Below are 27,554 nucleotides of genomic sequence, written 5' to 3' on the forward strand. Positions count from 1 at the left end.
AAGGTCTTGCATACTCCCCTTTCTCTCAGGGAATGCCTTTTTTTAAGACAGGAAGAAACATGCTATGACACATGATCACACTACTTCTCAAAAATAGGCTCATGCTTCTCTAATTTAGAACGGTGTTTTTACATCTGCACATTAGCTTGGAGTGGGAATTCAGCTGGAACCTGATACAGGCGTGCATGTGTGTACACCTGCACACATTGAGGTGTTGTATGTCTTGAGGCCATGCAAGCTACCCAGTGGTTTTGCATTCCATGCATACCCTTGTTTACGTTTGCACACATGGAAAAGAGATCTGTGACATGATGCAACCCACCAGGAAACGAGCCAATTTCATGCCTGAACTGGGGCAGCTGTGGCGTGATGGTGCAGCTCTCCTTGTTTGACCAAGGTTCGGCACAATACAGGTTGAAGGTGGGAAGGTGACCAATTGGGCATCAACTTATGTAGAAGTACAACCTATTTAAACAAACTGCTCAATTGCTATTTAGGTCTTTGGGGATGAAAAATACACTATGGTATCTGATACTATACCATCTAAGGTAGGGGTCCCCAACTCCCGGGCTGCGGCCCATTACCAGGCTGCATCCCATTCGGAACCAGGCTATACAAGCAATGGGTGAGTGCCCGCAGCTCCATTTGCACCAGCAACAGGCGCTCATGCTCACAGGAAGCGCTCCATTTGTGCTTGCGCCGATCGCTTGTGCAAATGGAACTAGATGCGTGCGCCTGCCACTCCCACGGAACCATCCCCTTTCCCCCTGCTGAGGAGCCACCAAGCCAAAAAGGTCGAGAACCGCTGATCTAGGGTACCTTAAGTGCTATGTTCCTGATGCTCATAACAAAGTTGCAGCAAAATAAGGCACGGACCCCAAAACACATCCATGGGGCTCTCATAAGGAGCAAATGAAAATGAAAACTTATTACAAATGAAAACTTATTTCATGGCAATTTCTAGCTAAGAGGATGGGAATTCAATTGTCCCAGGACTTACACATCCGAAGTATGAATTTGGAACGATCAAAGGATCATGTCAAGGCAGAGACATGAATCGGTTAAAAAAAAAAAGTTATTTCAGTGTTTTGGATTCCTCCAAATCCTCCTTTTGTCTTGACCATCTGACTTCAGTAGATGAAAAATAATAAGAAAAAACAGCACACTGACACACAGTGGGAGAGATTAGGTCTCTGTGTTGGGGATGGGATGATGTTCAATGAGCATCTTGTCCCCAACAAACTTTTGGGAGTTTGTTTGCAGTCCCGAAAAAGAAGCCCTCTACAGAAACATCGTATTGCTGTTGCCTCTCCTTCCTTTATATCATCCCAAAATCTGTTGCCACAAACAAAGCCACCTATGAAAAATCATCCAAGTAGAGAAGACTAGTGTGATCTCTTGGTCTTGTGATCAATGACCCCAACATCTAAGATAAGTCAGGTCTGCAGAGGAAGCCATAAACAAACAAGATTTGGATGGCTATACGTGTTATTATGTATAAAGGTAAAGGTTCCCCTCACTCATGCATGCTAGTCGTTTCCGGCTCTAGGATATACTCTTATATATCTGTATATAATACTCTATATATAATATTCTATATTATATAGGGAGCGCATGACATCCAATCCACGCAGGGCATCTGCTGCCTCACTCTCTGGTTGTCAGATAGTTGAAGAGGAAAAACATCATTTTCAGCTGGCTCAAGGATGGGTGGAGAGAACTTCAGGAATGGTGAGTCTTGCTTCTCTTATGTTTTGGCTGCTGGGTTGCAAATGGAATATTTTAGCATTATTCATTGCTTAAGACTCTTAAAAACAACAGCATGGTTTCATAAATACATACATAAATAAAAACCATCGGGTCCTTAGCCCCAGTTTTGTTGAACTTGCAAGCTAAAGCTCACCTAGAAGGAATGGTGGTGTAGGAGATGACCAGGCTGAGCCTGAGGGAGGGGTCAAACCGTCATAAGTCATGAGTCCTTTTGTCCCCACAAGAGATCTAAGTCCAACCCACCTTGAATTCCTTTCTTAACTCCCGCACATTCCCTTAACGGACACTTGGCCAGATTTTTCTCGAGAGCTTAAGCTTGCAATACATCTTTATACTCATTTGAACTGCCTGAATCTCCTGATCTCCTCGGTGCTTGACAGGTGGCCTCAAATAGAAGTATGCATTTTTTCCCCCCATTTAAAATGATATCTATCCAGCAACAGCGCCCAAATGACTTATGCAATTGGAGTGGGACAAGGGCTGTACCAACCATGGAGCGAAGGGAGGCAGGAGACTTAAGTTATCATCATGAAAATGTAGCAAATTATATATTGTTGCTATTATTAATATTATTGCCGAGGAGAGGCGTTTTGAGGGATTTTCCGCCTCTGTTGACACGACAAATTGGCTAGCTTGTATATTATATACAGTATGTATATGTCTCGTCCAGGAAAGAGTGGACACCACTGATGAGCGAAATGCTTTGGGCCACTCTTAGACCTCTAAGCGTGCCTCTCCATTCTCTTTTTGTACATGACAAATGAAGTCTTCTGCTCCTTAAATCTCCACAGCTAGATTGGGTACAGTAACAAACCCTCCCAGTTCAGGAGTTGATGGCATCAGGAGAGCTTGAATCAAGATCTCCAAACGATAATGGGAACTTCCAGGGTAAAAGTTCATTGTCAGAAGACCTTCAACTGAAGCAAAGCTATGATAGAAAATCTCCTAAAAGCCTGAAAGCATTCCCGTAGTATTAGCATAAGAGGATATAGGAATAGGTGGGGTGGATATGATCTTCCCTCAAAGGAAGAGGACGGACACACGGCACTTTGGGGGACGTTTGTAAGTTTGACTCTTTCCTACGTGGATCCAGAAGACGGCAAGATAAGATGAAGGAAGAAGGAGAACAGGAGGGTAATTAGGGGGGACATCGGTGGAGGGTTGAGGTGTCGAAAAGAGGGTTGTGGATCTCCATTTCTCCACTCTGAAAAGAGAAAAAGACACTAATTTAGTCAAAGCGTTCTTTTAAAAAAGGGAAAATGCAAGATTTGGGTCAATGTCTATTACATTGCCATCTCCGTCAGTGGAGAGGCAAACTACAGGTTTGAACACACGTCCCTTTGAAAGCAGTGAGATCAGCCCAACCTACCTCACAGGGTTGTTGTTGTTATGGGGAAAAGAGGTGGAGGAAGGAGCATTGGGTATGTGCACTGCCTTGAATTAATTATAAAAATAATAAGGGCAGGATAAAAACAAATAATCTTCCCATGGATATCACAATAGCATCTCAAAGGAAAATATTTTAGGTTAACTTTATCTTCCAATGCAGGGAAAGTTTTCTTTTCTTTTTTCTTTTGCTAATCCTTTTGTAACTCTGACTAACTTCTTTTGCTAATCCTTTTGTAACTGCATTGAACTCTGAACTCTTATCATATGAAACGTATATAACCTGGAGCTCCACAACCTGTGATTCACAGGCAAGATATCCCCAGCCTCTTTCCTCCATTCCTTGGGGCCATCCATAATCCAGCTATTGAAACTGATGGCAAACTGTCCAATTATGATGGGGTTTTCCCCCTATTTCAAAAGTAATTAGAAAAACAGATGTGATTTAATGCTTCTATTTTATTAAAAGGAAAAGGGAAAATACTAAGAGAATCAAACATTGTGTCATTACTGCTTTCACATGACAACGCTTCCAACTACCTCAAAGGCTTAAAATATTTTTTTACCAAGGTCTGGCTATACCTAGAAAAAGGTTTCCCACCTATACATATTAACTGTTTTGGTATATTCAATTAATTCCTCTAGAGCTGTGGCTATCTCTGTATATAGCTATTTACTATTACAATGCTTAAAAGGCAGCACATCTTTATCAGCAAAAATAGGCAGGGGATTTCCCCCTTTTTCCCGCCTTTTTCTTCTGTGTGCTCTGTATGCTGTTTAGATTTACTGCGTGATGTTCCTGTGTTCCTGTCTATCTTGCCTGCTGTATATATAAATGTAAAATGTATCTATTTATATAAAACTACAAAATTCATGTTAGTGTCTCCGACTTCATTTGGACACTTGCTGCGCAATTCCCTGACAGGATCTTTGTCAGCAGAAATAGGCAGGGAAAGGATGGATGGATGAATCAGAATCAGAACAGAGCTGGAAAGGGGCCTTGGAGGTCTTCTAGTCCAGCCCCCTGCTTGAGCAGGAGACCCTATACCGTTTCAGACAAGTGACTATCTAGTCTCTTCTTAAAACCCCCCAGTGATGAAGCACCCACAACTTCTGAAGGCTGAATGAAAGGGTGGACGAATGGTGGTTTATAGCCTTATAACTAGGAATAGTTTCTCGGCTGTTCCTAAGGGTATGGATTGGGGCCAGGGGGAGCTGAGGACTGGAGTGTGTTAAGAAGTCAATGCAAAACATATCCCAACAATCTCAAAGGGAGTATGATAAAGTTAACACATTACTAAAAAAAATTTCAAAGAAAAATTCAGTCCAGTATAAACATTCTCTTGAAAGTCATTCTAGTGCCTGTTAGATGTAAGGCCTCCAGAACTATTTAAAACATAAAAAACTCATTCAAATAATACTGATCAAATTGCATGAAGGGTAGCCTCAGAAGCGCATCGACTGCTTATTGAGCAATTTGGCTAAGAACTGTCTGCAGAGGTGTGTCTCCACTCCAGTTGTTATTGTTTAGCAGCACACCTGGGGCTTTGTTGTCACCTCTTGTCTAGATTATGTAAAATGTGGGCCTTGCTTATTCACTCAGATAAGTAGGATATGTCTTGCTGAACTAAAGCTATTAAAGGGTGTAATTTATATATTTACTATCTTTGTATACCCCTTCCCATTATTGCAAATACAGGTAATCCTTGACTTACAACCACAACTGAGCCCAAAATTTCTGTTGTTAGGTGAATTTTACCCCATTTTACTTCCTTTCTTGATACAGTTGTTAAGTTGTTAAGTGAATCACGGCAGCTATCAAGTGAACAACATGGTTAAGTGGACTTCCCCATTGACTTATCTTACTACTCATAGGAAGTGAAAGAAGCTAACATGCCTGGAAGGATTTTCTGACCAAACCCTTGTAAAATGTCGGGGCAGGGAGGCACAACCTTGTTCACTTCACTAATACATTTTAGGAACTCATGGAAAGCTCTGGGATTAACAGGCCAATCAACCATAAACCAAAATGCCCTCCACAAGAGTTTTTGTTGATCTTGCTTAAAATGAAAGTGGGCTTTTCAAGCAACTTGGCAGCAGAAGATACTGATAGTGGTCTCCTGATAGGTAGACCACTGGTTATTGTGCGATGATTTCATGTCTCTCTTAGGGCTCTAATATTTTACTTGCCTGGAAGGTGGGATTTTCTAAGGTATCAAAATAAACTGGTGTGCATTTTGAGGGGTGATGATTTGCCTCCAGCAGCAAGAGGTTTTTAAGATGGGACATTCCCACAGCCCGTTGGAAGTCATCTTTGTTGTTCAGCACAGACTGAATGTACATATCCACGAGAGCCTGATTGGTCTAGAGTAGTGGTGGCTAATCTTTTTGGGCTCCTGTGCCAAAAATTGTGCACATGCTTGGCACACTCGTGCTCGTGTGCCAGCACCCAGAAGGAATGTGCCCCCCTCATGCCCTCTACATATGCATGCGCAATACCCACCCACCCCCTTACCTGCTTTGTGCCTCACAGCTGATTTTTGGCCAGTTTGAGGCCTTTTTCGGCCTCCCAGAAGCTTGAGGAAGGCTTCTGCAGGCTTTGCAGGCCGAAAACTAGGCCCATTTCATCACTTTCAGTATATCCAGAAAAACAGGAAATGGCAAAATGGGCCTAGTTTTCAGTCTGCAAAACCTGCAGAAGCCTTCCTCAAGCCTCTGGGAGGCCTAAAAAGGCCTCAAACCAGCCGAAAATCAGCTGTGAGGTGCATGCATGTGCAGTGAGGTAAGTTTGCCTGCAGCTCGCGTGCCGGTACAAATGGCTCTGCGTGCCATAGGTTCGCCATCATGGGTCTAGAGGTTAAGGATCCAGGCTAGAAAACAGGAGACCATGAGTTCAAGACCCGCCTTAGCCATTAAAGCCAGATGGAAGATCGTGGGGTAGTGACTCTCTCTCTCAGCCCAACAGGGTGGTTGTTGTGGGGAAAAGAGGAGGAGGAAGGTGAGTTAGATATGTTCACCACCTTGCTGTTGTTGTTCTGTTGCTAAGTCGTGTCCGACTCTTTGTGACCCCATAGAATCATAACATGGCAGGCCATCCTGTTCTCCATTGTCTCCTGGAGTTTCCCCAAATTTCACTGTCTAACTATCCCATCCTCTGCCATCCCCTTCTCCTTTTGCCTTCAATCTTTCCCAACATCAGGGTTTTTCCCTTGAGTCCTCTCTTCTCATTAGGTGGCCAAAATATTTGACTCAACTCACCACCTTGAGTTATTTGTAAAAATAATAAAGGCAGGATACCAATACAGGTAGTCCTTGACTTACCACTTGCAACTGAGCCCAACATTTCTTTTGCTAAATGAGACATTTGTTAAAGTGAGCTTTGCCCCATTGTACGACCTTCCTTGCAGCATTTCTTAAATGAATCGCCGCAATGATTAATGTAGGAAAAAGATCATTAAGTGAATCCAGCTTCCTCATTGAGTTTGCTTGTCTGAAGGTCGTAAAAAGGGATCACCTGACCCCACGATCCTTCAATCATCATAAACATGAGCCTGTTGCCAAGCGCCTGAATTTTGATCACAGGATCATAGGGATGCTGCAATGGTCGTAAGTGTGAAACGCATTCATAAGTCACTTTTTTCAGTGAGTTGTGGTAATTTTGAACCGTCACTACACGAACTGTTATAAGTCAAGGACTACCTGTACATACATACATACATACATATATCCATACATACGTACCGGAGCCAATCCAGGACATTCATATACAGTGTAGTCTCCACTTTCACTCTCTGATTCTATAGGGTTCTGCTCCACTGTTTTGGGAGATTGTCTCCTGGGGAGAAGGACACAAGATAAAGTGATGGAATGTTAAAGAGATACAGAGTCACATAACAGATAATCAGAGTTGGAAGGGACCTTTCAGGTCATCTAGTCCAACCCCCCGCCCAAGTGAGAGACCCTACACCATTTCTGATAAATGGCAGTCCAATCTCTTCTTGAAAGTCTCAAGTGATGATGCTCCCACAACTTCCAAGGGCAAGCTGTTCCGTTGGTTGATTGTTCTCACTGTCAGAAAGTTTTCTCCTTATTTCCAGATTGAATCTCTCCTTGTTCAGCTTCCATCCATTATTCCTTATCTGGCCTTCGGGTGCCTTGGAAAATAGCTTGACCCCTTCCTCTCTGTGACAGCCCTTCAAATATTGGAAGACTGCTATCATGTCTCCCCTGGTCCTTCTCTTCACTAGATTAGCCATGTCTTCATCTATTAGCTTCATCAGGTAGACCAGATTAAGAAGTCAATTTCACAGGAAGGCTGAAGCTCTTTTTATCGAGATCAGCCACAATGACAGAATCTTGCAAGTCTGGTTGGGATGAAGCTCCTCCTGCTTCTTATACTCCAGTGAATTAGGGTGTGTGTGTGTCTGTCTCTGTCTGTCTGAGCTACTTCCAAATGTTGCCTTGTTCTGGATTTAAAAGTGTTTCAGCTCCTTTTGCCTAGGTTCCTGTCTATCTGTCAGCCCTGCCACGTCAACACATTAGATGAGCAAAATCTACCTTGTTGTAAGTTACGTTAACAGAGTCTTGCCAGTGTGAAAGTACAAACACCCCACTGCCAATTTTAACTTCTTGATTCACTCAAGGGCATCTTTCCTAAGTGTCTTTCTCTGACTGTGAAGCCACTGGCAGCTCCTCCCTTTCTTATCTGATTGTTTCCCGGTCCACAGATTCCATTACAATAGCTCAAACAAGGCCACCTTCCTTATTGTCTACAGTGCACCCTGCCTTAACTGGAATTAGAATCCCCCAGTTCCATCATCCCCAGATAGCAGGGAAATATAGAGGAAATATAACTGTGGGAGACACTAAGCAATTAGACTACTTAGCCTCAATCTCCCCAAACATAGTACAGGTAGTCCTCGACTTACAACAGTTCATTTAGTGATGGTTTGAAGTTACGATGACACTGAAAAAAGTGACTTATGACAGTTTCTCACACGACCATTGCAGCATCTGCATGGTCATGCGATCAAAATTTGGACACTTGAAAAGTAGCTCATATAATGTCTCAGATAAGAACAGAAATTTGGGGCTCATTTATGGTCGTAAGTCGAGGACTACCTGCATAAGGGTCTGGCCATTTGTGCATGAGAGCAGGAGCTGATTCAAGTAAATCACTTTTTAATATATAAACATTGATTAGAAAGCGGTGTAACAAAGAAGTTCCTACTACGAATATGTTGTTTCAGTTGTTTTTGGAAAAAACTGTTCTAATTTATACTGGTTTTAATTTTTTTCGCTTTCTTAAACATATCAAATTTTAAACAAATGTATAAATTTCACATCATGTGATTAAGTATTGCACACTGGATACATACTACTCCAGGTCAAAGACGGCTAATGATAACAGGGTAGGGAGTGAACATACATTCTGTGACAAGGAGAAAACCATGCTTGAGTGTTGTTTTTTTAATATCTTATCTTTGGTGTGTGTGTAGATTTGTGTGTGATGGAGTGTGCACCGTTGTGCAAACACATGTTGTAATATTTTCCCACCTATGGTTTGACAGTCACTTTAGATAAAACAGCCTATAAAGTAAGTAAATAAGTAAATAACTAAGTAAATCCTATCAGAAATAGTGAATTCCTTCTGAAGTTAAGTGTCTCCTAAAATGATCATGTGTTTGTCTGCTCGGCGTTGGGAGATCTTTTCTGTGACAAGGAGGAAATGATGCTTGAGTGTTTTTTAATATCTTCGGTGTGCGTGGAGATTTGTGTGTGACAGAGTGTGCACCATTGTGCAAACACATGTAATATTTTTCCACCTATGGTTTGACAGTCGCTTTGGATAGAACTGCCTATAAAGTCAGTCAGTCCTATTAGAAGTAGTGAATTTTTCCTGAAGTTAAGTGTCTCCTAAGTGATCATGTGTCTGCTCAGCAAGGTATCTCTTTCCCAGCTCTGGAATCAAATCTTTTAAAGATATCGCCAACCTAGAGATCTTTTCTCTTGAGGTAAGAGAGAGATCAAAGTTCAACTCTCCCTTGTCCTCCCGCAAGCAGCCACGGTCTTTCAAACTCTGGGACTTGCTCCGTTTCTCGCAGCTCTTCCACTCCCTCCCACCTTCAGGGAAAATTCTAGAAAAGAACACTTACTCCTCACCAGTAAGAAGTTTCTTCCGATGCTGATAGTGGTGAACTTGACAAGACTGTGCTAGCCTGGAATCCATATACTGAGAAAAATGAACAGGAGGTGATTAAGGAGACCCTCATGAGACCAGGCAAACCATCTAGTCAAGCATCCTCCACCAACCCAATGTCTCTTTTGAAAGCCCATGAGCAAGACAGTTATTATGATGGAATGTTGTCCGGATTCCCAGGAGGGAAGGGAGTACATGCCAGAGTAGCAATCAACAGACAAACCAATTTAAAATGGCCTGTGATGGAGAAAAGGGGTGAAAGCCTCTCCTCTTTTACTGTTCCTGGAATATATGTCTTGGGGTGCAAGTAGCTTGGCAAGATTTCTGTCTATGGGTGAGGAACAATAAAGAAAAAAATGTTTAGAAGAGGCTCAATATGTCTTTCCTGATTTTTGGAGCCTGTAGGCAATAATACCAATTCAACCTAACGTCAGGATTACTTCAACCGATTCGACTTCATGCTAAAACATATCCCGGGGGTGCGGGGGGGAGAACTTTCTGGCTGATGCCCTCCTCTCGCATGCTCCAGTATAAATGCAAAAGGGAAGAGGTCATAAACGCCATCATCCCTCCTACCCAAATAGCTGCCCGCCAGATGACAGCGTCGCGATCGGCAAGACCAACCTGCAGACGACTTAACCACGAAATTAAAAACCGAACTGCTAGCAGACCGTTGGTTCCGGGACAATCAACACATCTTAACGAAAAGACATGACCTAGCGTGGAAAGGCACAAAATTCTACATCCCAGAATTCCTATACACTCTAGTCCTTCAGAGGAGCCACAAATCGGCAGGATACTTCGGGTTCTTAAAGACTTTACACTTAGCTCGGAGGCAATATTTTATGAGTTGACACCTAACTCCGATCTCTGGGACATTATCCAACTGTCATGACCACTAGAATATCTTCTGGAAACTTTGATTTTGGGTTTTATCGATTAGATAGATTTGTTGTTACAGAAATGGCTAGTTTTTTATTATTGTGAAAAAGTAAAAAGTTGAGGGGTAGATCTTTAATGCCTTATTTTACTGTACCAAATGAGTCAAAAGTCTTTTTTTTTCCTTTTTCCCTTACTTTCCCCCACTATCCACTTCCCTTTTTTCTTTCCTAATTTCTCTAATAGTTGCTTTTCTATTCTTTTTGTATGTCATATTATAAATTAATAAAACTATGAGAAAGCAATGACTACTAGAATCTCCTCCTCCTCCTCCTCCTCCTCCTCCTCCTCCTCCTCCTCCTCTCCATTCTATTGAACACAATTTACTAAGCCCCATTTGGTTGAGTTCATACGATACAACATGAACTATGATTTCCAGACCGTAAAGACTGGCTTCACACAACATGCTACAGTTTAACAGGTCCTAGAAGCAAGGCCTTCATCTTTCATTAACAAATTCCATTTTGCAAAGCCAACATACTGCACTGGGTTGATGGTATCGGTACTGGTTCCCTCGAGTAGCTGTGTATGCCATCTTTTGGGCCAAACGCACTTCTTTCTGAAGCCTGCAAATTAATCATAGATGTTTTGAGTGAAATACAGCAGCAGCAACAAAAAAAATATGAATAACTCCAATGCATTGTTCTCATTTTCCTGATTCATACATCATTAAATCTGCAGCCCAGTTCACCCTCAACAATGGGGAAAACAAGGAATGAAGGAATTTACTAAGCATGGGCAGAGTTTCTCCCATGTCAAACATGAGAATAATGATCGTTATAATAATGGAAAAACAATATATGAAAAGGGGGAAGATCAGATTCATACCTGTACCAGCAAATGGCTGCAACCACCAATCCAGAGACTCCTGTCACTGTGCACATGACCACAAGAGCTGAAAGGAACACAATTAACTCTTCGAGTGTTGGACCCGCAAGGATATGACAAAATACTACTTTGCTAGCTTTGCAAACATGAACATTTCACCATTCAGCTCTTCTCGTTTCCCTCCCATCTTTTCTGATTCCTTAAAGAAGACTAAACTAATGCCAACAGGTGCAAAAAGCAGCTTTAGCATTGACAATGAAGTCACCAAAGTGCTAGATAGCTTCTGCCATTCAGGATCAACCATCCACGGTAAACAAGCAGTCAAGAAATATACTGCAGGCTAGCACTTGATAGAGCAGCCATGAAGGCCCTGGAAATGATACTTAAACGTCGTGATGTGTCTCTACCTACAAGGATGAACAAACCATGGTATTAATAGAATAACAATTGGAAGGGGCCTTGGAGGTCTTCCAACCAGGGTTCTCCAACCTTCGCAACTTTAAGACTTGTGGACTTCCCCAGAATTCCTCAGCCAGCTTTGCTGACAGCCCTCCCTCCATTTTTTTGCCTTCCTGGGATAAAAAACGACCCCACTAGAGGCTCCTCGGAGGCCAGAAAGGCCTCAAAATGGAGCATGGAGGGTGCTGCATGCCCCTCCTATGCTCTTTTTTCTTCCCGAGCCCCAAGGGAGCCTTCTGCGAGAAAAAACAACCCCCCCCGAGGCTCCCCTGAGGCCAGGAAGGCCCAAAAATGGGGTGGGGGTGGAGCTGCCCCCCAAAAAACCACACCCACCCAATCACATGACCATGCCCACCTAGCCACGCCCACGCCCACAGAATCAATAGTAAAAAAAAATTTGAATTCCATCACTGATCTGGACCACATGTTAAGATCTAGTTAAGTTGATGTATTACTCGTGCCTATATATAAGGATCTAGTCAATTAATGGTCAGCACTAAATTGGTGCTAGGTAAGAGATAACAGAATTCAAGATGGGTTAAACCTAGCAATAGCAATAGCACTTAGACTTATATACCGCTTCACAGTGCTTTACAGCCCTCTCTAAGCGGTTTACAGAGTCAGCCTATTGCCCCCAACAATCTGGGTCCTCATTTTATTGACCTCGGAAGGATGGAAGGCTGAGTCTCAACCTTGAGCTAGTGAGAATTGAACTGCCAAACTGCAGGCAGCTGGCAGGCAGCAGAAGTAGCCTGCAGCACTGCATTCTAACCCCACTGCGCCACCGTGGCTCTCCTTATGGGAATGTAATAACTCTTGGCTGATTACTGTCTTGACTCCACCCCCCAGACTCTGCCTGTTCTTTTCCGACGGTCAATCAGTCAGTCTACTCACTAAGAGTCACAGCTTTATTCATGTTAGCAACTGGAGGACGCGACCTCTGCTTGAAGTCCACTCTCACTCTCCTTGGTGGTGTGGTGGCTGAAATTGGAGTGATTTCATGTGACTGAGAGGAAACTGGAGAAGTGTTCCCAGAATAGGAGACACTTGTTGGCTGAGAAGTCGGGAAGTCAGTCTGAGAGCTGGATGGTTCAAATACCTCAGTAATGCCTGTAAAATTTAAAAAAAAAACATTAATTTTAAAGAATGCCATTTTTTTTTCTGCCTGCTTTCTATTCGCTGCTGTTTAGTTAGTACCAGATCCTGCAAATTTCTCTGAGGGACAAGTCTTTGCAATAGTTTCATTAATCTAACAGCAGAACTAAGCCTAAAATTTGGCAATAAGCCAGGGGTGGTATTCAGCAGGTTCTGACTAGTTCTGGAGAACCGGTAGCGGAAATTTTGAGTAGTTCAGAGAACCGGCAAATCCCATCTCTGACTGGAGGACATTTTACAGTCTCCTTCCCCTGCCACGTCCACCAAGCCACGCCCACAGAACTGGCAGTAAACAAAATTGAATCCCACCACTGCATTAAGCCATTCTAAACATTTTGGAAATTCAGTCCAGTAAGCAATGTTGCTCAGAGATGATAAAGAACTGCCAAGTGTGACATTCTGCCTTTAGTCTATGAGCCAATTTTACTCTAGGCAAGAAAAATAATAAAAATAATACACATCCCCATCCATTCAGTTGTTTTCCTCCAGATATACAGTAGTAGACGGATTGCCTGGTGTCTAACTTTCTATTCCTATTTGGCTGTTCTTTTCTTTTTTCTTCTCTTCTCTTCTCTCTCTCGCTCTCTCTCTCTCTCCCTCCCTCCCTCCCTCCATCTATCTATCTTGGAAGAACTAAAGGCCACTTCCTTCAGGGTTGTTTATGCAAACTCTCAGGTACTGTTTTCTGTGGGTTTGGAACAGGATTTCTCAACCTTAGCAAATTTAAAATGGGTAGACTTCAATTCTAAGGAATTCTGGGAGTTGAAGTCCACTCATTTTAAAATCATTAACTTTAAGAAACATTGCTGTGGAAAATGCTGTGCCTTTTGATCGAGAGAGAATGTAAATTCTTGCCTGTAGCTCGTATGCTTTTCCCTCTTCCTTATTGTCCCTGCCTTTTATCCTTTTGTCATCATTATTATTATTATTAGTTAATCTTTAGTGAGATTCACAGCCTTTGGGGCTGGTTGGTAGTTCAACCGCTCGAGTCCTAACCAAGGACCTAGGAACTGTTCAGGTAGTGTTGGAGGATATATTATTATTATTATTATTATTATTATTATTATTATTATTATTATTATTATTATTATTATTATTATTATTATTATTATTATTATATATTTAATGAGATTCACAGCCTTTGGGGCTGGTTGGTAACTCAACAGCTCAAGTCCTAACCAAGCACATAGGAACTGTTAAGGTAGCATCAGAGGATATAAGCTGTCCCAAGTAGGGTGTTTTTTTTGTAAAATCAGGCTATTCAAGTCTGATAAATTCAGGATTTCCAAATAGCGAGGCAGCCCTTTAGGAATTGCTCCAAGGGCTCCAATTACAATTGGGATAGCACACGATTTCTTTTTCCAGCAACTTTTTCCAGAGTCGTTCAACTTCAATTTGTAAGTCCCGATACTTTGCGTGTCTACAATTCGTGCATCATCAGGTATTGCAATGTTAATGAACCATATCCTTTTCTACTCAACTATTGTTATGTCAGGCATGTTGTGGGCCAAATGCCTGTCCGTCTGAATTCTGAAGTCCCACAAGATCTTGACTTTTTCATTCTCCAGAACCTTCTCAACCTGATGTTCCCAGTAGTTGTTACTATACTCAAATCCAAACTTTTGGCATAGTTTCCAGTGAATGATTTTAGTGGTTATGGCATTCTAAGTAGTCAGTTTGTGAAATTTTACTGCATCCACTGATTAAATGGTCAACTGTTTCATCTTTCTCATTTACAGTGGTGGCATTTGCTGTTGGTGGTGACATGCTGAATCTTTGCCTTCATGCAATTTGTGGCTAAGGCTTGTTCTTGAGCAGCCCAAATAAAGCCTTCAGTTTCTTTTTTCAGTATTCCTGATTTTAGCCAATTCCAAGTAAGCTTTTGGTCAGCTTTGCCTTCCATACTTTTCAGGTATTGGCCGTGCATAGCTTTGCTTTTCCATTTTTCAATTTGCTTCTATTATTATTATTGTTATTATTATTATTGTGGTTGCTGTTGTTATTATTATTATTATTATTATTATTATGGTTGCTGTTGTTGTTATTATTATTTTACATTTCTTGCTGTTTAATCAATAAGCCTAAGGAATACTGAACTGAACGGGTTGTATGCTTGTTCTCATCTGGATGCGGGGAGTGACTGGGAGAATGCTGGATGCAGTTTGAACTGGAAATGGTCTCATTTTCCAACACGGCTAAGAGATAAAAATAGATAGTGGATAAAATCATAACACATATTCAATCTTACCCAGGCAGTACAAATGTCAAAGAGCAGGTAAATAAAATATATAGAGAGAGAGCGGAATGCTTTAGAGAGAGGCTGGAATGCTTTGCACCAAACTTTATTGGAAAATAGACATTGCCAAGTAGTTTGAGGTGTGGGGTAAAACACAATCCAAATTCTATGCCAAAGTTTCCATGACAGTGGCAATCAGAAGGTGCCACATGACCCAACGATCTCTTGAAACATGAATCATTCCAAGGCATGGCGTTATTATGCAAATACTTAGAAAAGAATGCAAAGTAGACTCTAATCTTATACATGTATCCTTGACCACAAATGACCCCAATTGAGCACAAAATTTCTGTTGCTAATCAACACATTTGCCCTTGTCTTGCCACGGTTGCTAAGTAAATCACTGTTGTTGTTAAGTTAGTAACCACAGTTGTTAAGTGTGTTAAGTGAATCTGGCCTTCCCATTGACTTTGTTGGTTGAAAGCTGGCTTGAGAAGGTTACAAATGGTGACCACATCACCCTGGGACATTGCAACCATCACAAATGCATACCAGTTGCCAAGTGTGCAAATTTTGATGACATGACTATGCGGAAGCTGCAACAGTTGTAAGTGTGAAAAAATGGGCATAAGTCACTTTTTCCAGTGCCAGTGTAACTTCAAACGGTCACTAAAGGAATGGTTGTATGTGAAGAACTATCTGTATACAGACACTTGCCCTGCCAGGATTAGGGGGCGTGCAGTGGTGGGATTCAATTTTTTTTACTACTGGTTCTCTGGTGTGGCTTGATGGGCGTGGTTTGGTGGATGTGGTTTGGTGGGTGTGGCTTGGACGTGGCGTGGTTTGGTGGATATGGCTTGGTGGGCGTGGCAGGGGAAGGATACTGCAAAATCCCCATTCCTTCCCCGCCCCACTAACCTGCTTTCCAGCTCCGTTCTCCTGTGCAGGGCAACCAAAGAAGTCCCAGCCAATCAGCTGGGACTCGGGAGGCAGAGAAGAAATGGGGGCGGGGCCAGTCAGAGGTGGGATTTGCCGGATCTCCCAACTACTCAAAATGTCCGCTACTGGTTCTCCAGAACCGGTCAGAACCTGCTGAATACCACCTCTGGATGTGTCTGCGTGTGTGTATGTGTGATTTTTCTCCTTGGGAGCTCCTTGATTAATCTGCTTGATTGTTTGACATTATTAAAGAGAATTAGGTCCCTGGTGTTGTTCCTTGCGTTAGATAAGGAAATAGTATAACGTCTGGAAACACGCCAAATAATTTGTTCCCTTTTGGGGAAAGAAACAAAGAGTTGGTGAGTTTACATACCAGGTACGGTGGTCTCTATGGTGGACAGCTGCAATGCCTTTTCATGCTTAGCCAAAAGGTAACGCAAAAGGCCCGGCAAATCTTTAGGTCTCTTCTGAGTTTTGAGTTTGCTTTCTGAAAGAGAGGAAATGGAGAAGGGAAGTGAAGGCACTAAACACACACGTACACTACACTAACACTGGCAGGACAGGGGTTTAATGTTTGACATTCAGAATCATGTTGATGTTGAGACTCTGGAAAAAGTGCAAAGTAGAGCAGGGGTGGGATTCAAATTTTTTAACAACCGGTTCTGTGGCTGTGGCTTAGGTGATGGGCATGGCTTGGTGGTCATGTCACTGGGTGGACATGGCTTGGTGGTCATGTTATTGGCTGGGCGTGGCCAACTCAATATCACTCACATCGAGGCAGGCATCTCCTCGCCTGGCCTCATGACTGTGGGGATGCTGCAACAGTCATAAGTGTGAAAAACGGTCATGTCACTTTTTTCAGTGCCATTGTAACTTTGAATGGTCACTCCACACAAACAAAGTACCAGCAAAGGAGGGTTAAAAAAACTCCAAGAAGTTCCTGAGACAGGAAGTCTAGTCCTGCCAAGAATGTAATAAGGCTTAACAGAGAGGCAGTTTCTGTAAGCAACACCAGAATGTTTCCTTCCTGCCTTCCTTACAGGATTAGGCCAGTAATTTCTTCTAACAATCGGTTCTCAGAACTGCTTAGAATGTTAACAACCGGTTCTAGCGAATAGGTGCGAACTGGTAGAATCCCACCCCTGAAGTAGAGCAACAAAGATGATTAGAGGGCTGGAAGCTAAAACATATGAAGAGTGGTTGCAGGAATTGGGGTTGTCTAGTCTAGTGAAAAAGGACTAGGGTGGCAAACCTTTTTCGGTTCCCGTGCCGATAATTGCACGTGCGCTCGTATGCCAGCACCCAGAAGGTAATGCGTGTTGCGCCCCCCACACCCCCTGCGCATGCGTGCGCGATCCGCCCGGCTGCAAACCACGCACCTGCGCCTATGCACATGATCCCTCTGCTGCGCGCCATGCGTCTGCGCATGCGCAAGCAATCACCCCCCACGTGTTGTGCATCTTTGTGCATGCGCGCTTGATCCCTCCGTACACCACACATCTCTGTGCGTGCAAGCCCCCCACATGCGCTGCACGTCTCTGCGCCTGTGCATGTGTCTCCCACACACCTCCCCCGTGATGCATGCCAGATACCGACAATCAGCTGTCAAGCGGCGGTGGCCCGCGCGCATGTATAGTGGGGCTCTTCCGGGTGACCTCTCGTGTGCCAGCAGAAGCGGCTCAGCGTGCCACTTCCGGCACATGTGCCATAGGTTCACCAAAACGGGACTAGGGTGACATGATAGCAGTGTTCCAGTATTTGAAGGGCTGCCACAAAGAAGAGGGGGGTCAAGCTATTCTCCAAAGCACCAGAAGACAAGAATCAACGGATGGAACCTAATCAAGGGGAGAAGCAACCTAGAATGAAGGAGAATATTCATGACAGTTAGAACAATCAGCCAATGGAACAACTTGCTTTCACGGGTTGTGGGTGCTCCATCACTGGAGGCTTCTAAGAAGAGACTGGACATCCATTTGTCCGAAATGATATAGCACACAGAAGAGCAACTAAGATGCCTGGAGACTAAAACATATGAAGAACAGTTGCAGCAATTGGGTATGGCCAATCTAGAGAAAAGAAGGACTAGGGGGGAATGTGACATCAGTGTTTCAGTTATTTTAGAGGCTGCCACAAAGAAGAGGGGATTGAATTATTTTCCAAAGCACCAGAAAGCCAGACAAGAAACCATAGATGGAAACTAATCAAGGAGAGAAGCAACCTGGAATTACGGAGAAACTAACAGTGAGAACAATTAAGTAGTGGAACAGTTTGCTGTAAGAAGTTGTGGGGGCTCCAATCACTGGAAGTTTTTAAGAAGAGGCTGGACAACCATTTGACTGAAACGGTATAGGGCTGTGATGGTGAACCTATACCATGAGTGCTGAAAGTGGCACGCAAAGCTATCTCTCCGGGCACGCCAGCCATCGCGCATTGCTCTTCTGAGTTTCTAACGTGCATGCGCTGGTCTTCACATGCATGGGAGCACTGGAAACTGGAAGATCAGCTCCCTAGAGTGCATGCGTGTGCCAGCCAGCTGGTCTTCACGCACACATGCATGTTAGAAACTGGAAGACCAGGTGGCCGGTGCGCATGCGCGTGCCAGGAAGCTAAGCTTCCGGTTTCCGGTGCTCTCGCAGGTGCTGCTCTTCCGGTTTCTGGCGCATGCATGTGTGCGCACGCACTCCCGTTTCAGCACTCGGCGCCGAAAAGGTTAGCCACCACCGGTATAGGATCTCCTGCTTTGAGCAAGGGGTTGGACTAGAACACCTCCAAGGCCCCTTTCAATTTATGACGATGAAGATGGTGACGATTCTTCCATCACACCAATTGCTAGCCTACTGCACTGCTTTGAATCGTGATGTTTGCAAAGGGAGTTAAGTAATAAAACCAGATCTCTACTCAGTTGGATGTGTAGTCAAGAGGAAATGAAGAGAGGAGCTGAAAGATGTGAGAGTCACAAGAAAATGTTACCGTGGAAGGAGTCAACCTTTACAGGATATTCCCTGACAAGAAGTCTTTGACTCACAATCATAACTGAGCCTGGCAGTTGAATCATGACAGTTGTAAAACCGTTCAACGTGAATTTTACAACCTTTTTTTTTTCTTTTTGCAGCAGCGGTTGTTAAGCAAAGCCATTGTTTGCTATGGGGCATTTTTTGCGAGAAACCAGAAGTGAATGTTGGTTTACAGAAAAAAAACCATTGTAAATCACAGTCATGTGACTGTGGGGCACTGCAAACAGCCATAAATGCGGGCCGGTTTCCAAGTACCCAAACTGCAGTCACATGACCCCCGGATTAGGCACTTCAGAACTGAGTTGTAAATAGCTTTGGGATGGTTCATTGTAACTTTGAGTAGTCACTAAGTGACCGGTGATAAGTCCAGGACTACCTGTACATTGTGGCTGAAAAATTCTGGAATTTTGTTCGACCCGTGGCAAATCATTGCCTGGTTAAACACAGGGGAACAAAGGCAATAGTTTCACCAGGATACTGTGTGCCTTTAAATCAAGGCTCTCCTAACTTGACAACTTTAAGATGCAATTTAAATTTACCATGAAAGAAATAGACTAGTATAGCTATTTCAAGCAAAGCAAAAGCAGTATGCTCCATATTTGGGTAGACCAGGTTGTCTCACTGGAAAAACACTTTTAAGATGCATGGACTTCAACTTCCAGAATTCTTCAGCCAGTTATGCTAGCTTGGGAACGCTGGGAGTTGAAGTCCACAAGTCTTAAAAGTCATCAAGTTTGGAGATTCCTGATTTAAACAATGGGTTCATACATACTGGGTCGAGCAGAAGCAATAGCTGTCAGGATTCCTGCAATTACCCCAATTAAATCATGAGTCTCGAGCCAAACTTCCAAAACTAAACAGGATTTATTGGGAGTTAACATGACCTGGGTTTAGCTGACTCTTAGACACATAATTCACCCTTGACCTTGGTTTTCCCCCACCCCTCTGGGTGTATCATAATTCATATTCTCCAACGAAACACGTCCATAGCCAAGAGTCATCAATCATGTTCTCCAATTAGATTTTTGTCCGGTTAAAAACTTCAGTCACCTAGTTACAATCTCTGACAAACTATGAATGGAATGCACTTCGATTCCAAGCTGCTGCACTCCTCTTTCAAACCCCTTCCCCACCACCTTTCTGTTGGCAACTATAAAATGGCCATAGAAATGTTTTATGAGTTGACAATAGCCATGAGGAACAGGAGGAACAGCTGCAATCAAGACAATTGTCAGATAAAAGAATCGGAGTCTGGTACAGACCTGTAATGTGAGAAAAAGCTTATCTGACAAAACCCTCCCTAGTTCTTCTGGGGGGAGGGGAGGGTGCAAATGTATTCAGACTTGTAGGATTGCATTACCTTAACCTTATAACATTAGCATTCATAAATTTCCTATTCTGGCCTATCTTGAAGGCACCATGCACCTAAGTCGAGATGTACCTGCTTCTTGTCAGAAATTTTACCACTAAAAATCTGAACGGAAGTCGAGTGGAACATGATGAAATTTAAGTATTGGAAAAAAAAAAAAACCACACAAAAATTCAACCACTCATCCTTTTCTTGGGCAGTTAATTTCACCGAGCCCTCTTTTATTAGCTGGTGGAAATAAAATTGCCCATTTTATGATGATGGTGATGAGTTATGACAAGCAATATAAAATCACTTCATAAAAAATAAAGAGGTATGTAGACCCTTCTCCTTCCACCACAAAACAGCCCCCTTTTTATTGGAAGAAAGACAGAAATCAAAGGAAGAGAATACAGAGTTTTCATTTGTTCCTGCTTTGACCCAGGGCTTAGATCAGAGAAAAAAATTAATGTATCCAGTCTTTACAACGTTGGCAGAATTTTCAACTCCTATTCTCTGATTTTGACCAGTAGCTTCTGACCCTTTAATAATACGCCATTCTCCAAGTGGAGGTACAGAGAGCGGAGTGACAGATTTGCAAGGTCATCACTTGGAGAGAAAATCTCTTTGGGTGTCAGAGTCCTAACCAGCTCTGAACACCACTAGTAGGAGCTGGCTATGGAACACTTTATAAGCCATGATCAGTGGCAAAGATGGTTGCTGGGAGCATTTTTTTCCAGCCCACTTTGCATAGTAATGGCCAAAAACTTCCAACTGTAAACCATTCACACAGGTATGTTGACCTTCAGCTGTGAAGACAACCATGTAAAAATTGCAACCCTATTCAGTTTTCCTGCTTTGTTTCTTGATTTTTGACATTAACAAAATAACAGAATTGGAAGGGACCTTGGAGGTCTTCTAGTCCAACCCCCCTGCTCTGTCAGGAAACGCTACACCATTTCAGACAAATGTTTGTCCATTTTCTTCTTAACAGCCTCTAATAATGGAGTCCCCACAACTTTGGAGGGAAGTCGTTCCCCTGATCTGTCAGGAAATGTCTCCTTAGTTCTAGGTTGCTTCTCTCCTTGATTAGTTTCCATCTATTGCTTCTTGTCCTGCCCTCGGGTGTTTTGAAGAATGGTAGCCCTTCAAATATTGGAACACTGCTATCATGTCACCCTAGTCTTTCTTTTCTTTAGACTAGACATCGCCAATTCCTGCAACCGTTCTTCGTATGTTTTAGCCTCCGTTCCCCTAATCATCTTTGTTGCTCTTCTCTCTAAAACCTACAGACTGGTTTTGGATGATGTTTTGGAACTGAAACATAGGTGGGGCTGGCTTAGTGGCTCTTGATTTTTGTCCACAAACTGTTTTCTCTCTGGCTCCCTCCATGACCCTTTGGGCTAGCCCAGAGGCCCGGGGGCCAGATTCAGCCTGTGGAGTGCTTAGATCTGGCCTGCAAGCCATCCTGGAAACAATGAAGAACCAGCCCACTGTGCCTCTGCCAGGTAAAATGGAGCTTAGTAAGGCTGGATGCGCCCCTCCCAAGATCCATTTTTGCTGGCAGAGGGCTGCAGGAGGCTGTCGCAGCTGAAAAGTTTGAGAGCCTATTTTCAGTGGCAGAGCGCTCAGGCCTCCACAAGTGCACCCAATACAAGTGACGTCAAGTTGGCCATGCCCCCTGTTGAGGTAATTCCCCGTTAGGAGAATGAGTGCACACAGGGAGCCGTAGTGAGAGTGGTGAGGAATAACACACAACCAGCACACAGATACACTGTATAGTAAAATGTAGGTTTTTACTTCCAGTAAACAGTTAAGCAAAGTCCAACAAGCAGTCCAAGTCATACACGGTTAAAGCAGTCAGTTTTTCAGTCCAGGGATAATCCAAAATCAAAGTCCAGTATCAAAAACAGTTCAGTAATAGACTCACATCAATCCAAGTATAATGACGATCAGCAACAGTCAATAGGGAAATATTCAGGAAACAGTGAACATCAGAACATCTACTAACTAGCAACTATCAACAACAGGACTAAACAACCCAGGTTTCTGGCTCCATCTTATAGCCGTTTGAGGAACCACACCCAATTACAATATTAGCATTCCCTTAAAGAGACAGTATTAAATGTCTATCCTGGTTTATATATTTCCAACCCAACCGTTAGGCGACTATCAATTCCTAACACCCCGCCAAGATCAAACACAACCCTTATGTGGCCCTCAATGAATTTGAGTTTGATACCCCTGGGCTAGGCCATCTTCCTAAAATATGTCTTTCAAAGGACAAAGGTGAGAAAATAAGGAGAGTTAGGATGTACAGAAGAGATGCAGAGAATGTTGGATGTTTACAGTAGTGGTTAAAAATTAAGAGAAATTATTTGTTTTGTTTTGGGCCTTTGAGGGGATTGATTCCTGGCAACTGCCTTGACAAGTCCCCGTAGTTTTCTTGGCAAGATTTTGGAAATGGTTTGCCATTGCCTTCTTCTTCTACCTAAGGCTGACAGAGAAGGACTGGCTCAAGGTCACTTTCAGTCTTCTGGTTTCTAGCCTGTTGCCTTAACTACTACTCTAAATTAAATCTCCCATTCCTCTTATATATCTATATACCACTAAACTCTCATTGTCATGACCTTTAACATAGCAAAACACGTACTTCACCTCCAGCTCGAGAATCCAAATAAAATTCTAGGTTCATTCCGTTTCCAAAAATCTTACTGTTTATTGAATACACTGCATGGTCATGTCAAAGCAAAACTAACTCTGAGATTCCCAGATACCAGTTCATAGAATTAAACAATAATTTCCCCAGCCAAACCCCGCAACCTCTCATGTAGCCCATGTAAACAAGTTCACTTTGTTACGGGAACCGTCTGCTTCAACTCCACACCTGCTACAGTGTCCTTGAAAAAGTTTCAGGCTCTCACGGTCTTCAGTGGAATCACAGAGGTTAGGTTAGGTTAGGTTAGGTCCCCCTACTTAGTCTAACAGCAAATTGAAATGAAGAGGCGTGTAGCTGTCCAAGTTTCACTCCTGATAGCAACAATTTTTGAACCAGGATACCTCAAACAGGCTAACTTACAGAACATCTCCAAAATCCAGGACCCATGACTTTTGGGGAATAATATTTGGGAAATCTGTGGCTGCTTAACTGCTACTGACCGCTGCTATGCTGCTGCTGCAGTCACATTATCTTCATTTTCTATGCTCTGTGACAGTTTCCCAGCCAGTCTCATAATCCTTTGCTCCCTACCGCACCTAGCAGCATCACTTACCTGCCTACTGGGAAAGGGAAAGAGAGAGCAGGAAACGGGAGGGAAGGGAACTCAATGGCGAAACTGGCAGGAAGTTGAGTTTCGGTCCTGTTCCCACTACTGGTTTGCCTGGGTCATTCTGTTGTTTCTCAGAAGTAATACCTCCAAAATAACGACACAGCATCGAATGCTCTGTTTAGTGGCAAATCTTACTCTCCTGAAATGCTATGGTAGATATGTAGGAGAACAATCCATGACTCTGGAAGATTTTTACCATCAGAGCTCTTATCCTTCAACATAATTCAAGAGCACCCACACAATTTAATACTGGAATTCCATGATTTAGTGGGGGAGAGACATATTTTCCCATGCTTTTTCCCAGCCAGTTTCACTACGATCCTCACAAATGGATTTTAGCATCTCCAGAGAAGCATCATTACTATTTTTTTCTTCCTTTAGTGCAGCAGTTGATTGAAAGTTAGGTTCCACTACTAACCTACGCCCTTTATTAAACTCCAGGTTGAAAGTTCTCTTCGCTGTCATGAACCACTTGGTCAGGTTGCCTTGCTCTTCCCAGTAAAATTTTGGAAAACTCTGACCCTGCTGACCCTTCAAGCTTTCAAACCCCACAGGACTTACCATGCTTGGAGCCTTTTTTCGGCACACAGTTTCCATTGGCATCCTCTTCGTGACCGGGGAAGCAAGAGCCGCAGCTTGGGGCCCCATCTGGTCCGCAGCCCATTCGCTGGTGAAGTAGGCAGTTGATCTTGTACCTGGCAGGGCACAGGGGGTCTGCAAAAAAAGAGCACACAAAGGAACGAGGAACACTTTGCTTTAAGGATAATGACATTGGTGTCCTCCATCCACTCGTGTCCGAATGTTGGTCAGGGTCTCTCCACAGTTTCCGATCTTGGCCTGGTTTCCTTTTTACTCTGAATTCATCCCAAGATCGTTGCTTTCTTCAGTGAATTGCCCTGCATGGCATCGGCCCAAGTAAGTGAGGTGCACTTTCATGATTTTTGCCTTCTAGGGACAAAGCTTTAAGGAAGGAAGGCCAATTCCCTGAAGTTCTCTGTGCTTTGCCAACAAGTTTCACTCTCAGTCCAAAGTACCTCCAACTCCTTCCCCATTTTCAGACATTCGGGAATGCTGACATTTAAGCTTCAGAAATTTTAGCAGTGGGTTCTCTGCCCAGTGGCTGGGTGGGCGTGACCATGGTGGGAGTGGCCTAATTGGTCTCCTGCACCACGGCTTGGAAGGGGCGTTTTTGCCCTCCTCGGGCTCCGGAGGCTTTCCTTGAGCCTCTGGGAGGGCGAAAACAGCCTCCCCGGGCTCCGGAGATCTCTCTGGAAGCCCGGAAACAGACCCATTTCTGGCCGTATTGAACTTCCAGAAGGCATTCCCCCCCTGCTAAGAGCCACGGTGGCGCAGTGGTTAGAATGCAGAACTGCAGGCTACTTCTGCTGACTGGCCGTTCAAATCTCAACCTGCACAAACCAGGTTGGTTCAGCCTTCCGCCTTCCAAGGTCGTTCAAATGAGGACCCAGATTGTTGAGGGCAAATATGTTGATAGAGGGCTGTAAAGCACTGTGAAGCAGTATATACGTCTAAGTGCTATTGCTATTCCCTGTGACGCCATATAGAAGTGGAAGGATCAGGATAGGAAGACTTATTTAGACTTATTTGGAATAGCAGACTTGGAAGGGACCTTGGAGGTCTTCTAGTCCAACCCCCTGCTCAAGCAGGAGACCTTACACCATTTCTGACAAGTGGCTGTCCAGTCTCTTCTTAAAAGCCACCTGTGGTGAAGCACCCACAACTTCCGAAGGCAAAGCTGTTCCATGGGTTGATTGTTCTCACTGTCTGAAAATTTCTCCATATTTCCAGGTTAAATCCCTCCTTGATCAGTTTCCATCCACTATTCCTTGTCTGACCTTCAGGTCTTTGGAAAATAGCTTGACCCCTTCCTCTCTGTGGCAGCCCCTCAAATATTGGAGCTCCCTGGGTTGACCAAACAAGGCTAGACGACATGTGGAAACAGTGTCAAGAGAAAATAAATAATTGCATTATCTTGAATCATGCTATGTGTGACAAGGCAAAGCTTTTCCTCAGACCCTGGGAGAATAAATTATTTGTACTGGATAATCCTACCAGGAGAAAAGGCATTCCAGAATTTGAATGTTTGAAAGATCAAATCTTGGCATCCCACCTGTCTCACCTCTGAAAGGTCAGATTCCCCACCTTTCTCACCTCCACGACAGGTATACCTTTACTACCAGCTTTTTATGAAATATTGTAGAATCAATGACTAAGATGAGAGGCTCAAACTATTTTCCAAAGCACTAAAAGGCAAGGCAAGAAACAATGGATGGAAAATAACCGAGGAAAGAAGTTAACCGAGAATTAAGAAGAAATTTCCTAACAGTGAGAGCAATCAACCAAGGGAACAGCTGGCCTTCAGATGTTCTGTGTGCTCCATCACTGGAGGCTTTTAAAAAGAGACTGGACAACCTTCCATCTGAAATGGTATAGGGTCTTGTGTTTGAGCAGGGGGTTGGACTAGAAGACCTCCAGGGTCCCTTCCAGCTCTATTATTCTACATTTTCGATGTTCTATGACTTCAGTGCCATCCAATCATTGTTTTGAACTGTATCCAAAAAGAGACTGAAGAAATAGAGGGCACACAATTCTTTTAATAGCGATCCTTTCTGGCTTGATTGATTCCACTAAAATAAAAAAGATAATTTCCCCTAAAAGTCTGCAACAAGAGAGAGAGGCTGATCTATGAGACACCGGCGCTGAATAAGCTGCAGTTTTATTCTTTCCTCTCTCTTCAGGAGCTCCTTTGAAACAAAGATCCCCTTTGAAAAATACATTTGCGTTCCTCTCCATTTAATACTAGTGTATGCACTGATATAGGAGGATCGGTGCCATTGATAACTAAACCTTGGAGCAGGAGATCAGGTTGCTTTCTTCATTCCATCCCTTTTTTACAGGGCTGTTGTGGGCTTCCTCAGGCAGAAATAAAACTAGTCCAGCAGCAGCTAGCATGGCACCCTCGTATAGACATGAGCTGCACCTGTTGAACATCCCCCGGTCATCCATGTGTTAAAAAGTACTTCCTTTAAAAAAAGGGGGAAAGTGGCTAGTCCTCACTAATGGGTGAATTTGTGAAGTGGAACAAGGAGCTTTTGGATGGAGAAGGAAGGTGGCATGTAATGGGTGAGTCATGAGCTTTTGTTCTACCACCAAGCCTTGCACCCAGTGAATTATGATGATGAAGGTTGGTGAGAAACTTAAGACCTTTGGAAAGGAACGACTGGCTTCCTCCAGGGCAGAGACTTCTTGAGGGGGAATAAGCAACAATTCAGCTGAGACAAGTCTTTGGAGCCAAGACCAATTTCTAGAAATCTTATCAAGGACTCCACAATCCAAGTCCCAAATCGATTTATCACATACCCCTGAAAGGACAGGATCCTTGTGGTGTGGACGGAGTGGTGGACTTGAAGAAAGCAACATTAGATCTCTTAGAATGAGTTGAATAAGTTAAAGCCAGGCAAGATACAAGGAAGCCTCGGTTTCTTCTTCTCCTAGGACCCAACCCAGGTTGAAACTACGGCATTCTGTTTCTCCATCCAACCCAAGTAACCAGCAACCCACCTCCGTGTATTCCTTCATTCCAAGGCTTTGCCGTTCTCTCCTTCCTCCATTTATCCTTTCATCCCAAGGCTTTGCCGTTCTCTCTCTTTCGTAGCCTTTCCGCTCTGAGTGGACCATTTCTCTCTCCTTTTGTTACCTCCCCGCCCTTTCCCCCTTCTGCTCTTACATCGCCCTGCTTTTCTCTCCCTTCGGCAGTCACTCCCCCCCTCTCCTCTTCCCGAATCCCCCAAGTTGCACCCCTTCCCCACCCCACCTCCCCCCACACACCCCCAAGCAGGTGACCCCCCCCCACCTCACCTGCTTCCCAGTTGGCCCCTGTAGTAGCCAGGATGGCGAAAAATCCCAGCCATCCTGTGGCTTGGCTCAGCAT

The 27,554-nt window shown here is 43.6% G+C and overlaps 1 protein-coding gene across 1 annotated transcript; it reads right to left on the reverse strand.

Annotated features, from left to right (window-relative positions):
• Positions 1-1,823: 1,823 nt before the first annotated feature.
• On the reverse strand, positions 1,824-27,554 carry LOC113423883 (neural proliferation differentiation and control protein 1-like). Its single transcript, XM_026685449.2, has 9 exons — positions 27,482-27,554; positions 24,164-24,316; positions 16,285-16,398; positions 12,476-12,691; positions 11,123-11,189; positions 10,776-10,860; positions 9,312-9,388; positions 6,898-6,991; positions 1,824-2,974 (listed from the first exon to the last, which is right to left on the reverse strand). Exons 1-9 carry the CDS (start codon positions 27,552-27,554, stop codon positions 2,909-2,911), a joined length of 945 nt encoding a protein of 314 aa, XP_026541234.1. The 3' UTR covers positions 1,824-2,908.

The sequence above is a fragment of the Notechis scutatus genome, chromosome 2, assembly GCF_049901735.1.
Source record: "Notechis scutatus isolate UNSWTSFEM ecotype Mainland chromosome 2, rNotScu1.2, whole genome shotgun sequence".
In the NCBI taxonomy this organism is placed as follows: domain Eukaryota; kingdom Metazoa; phylum Chordata; class Lepidosauria; order Squamata; family Elapidae; genus Notechis; species Notechis scutatus.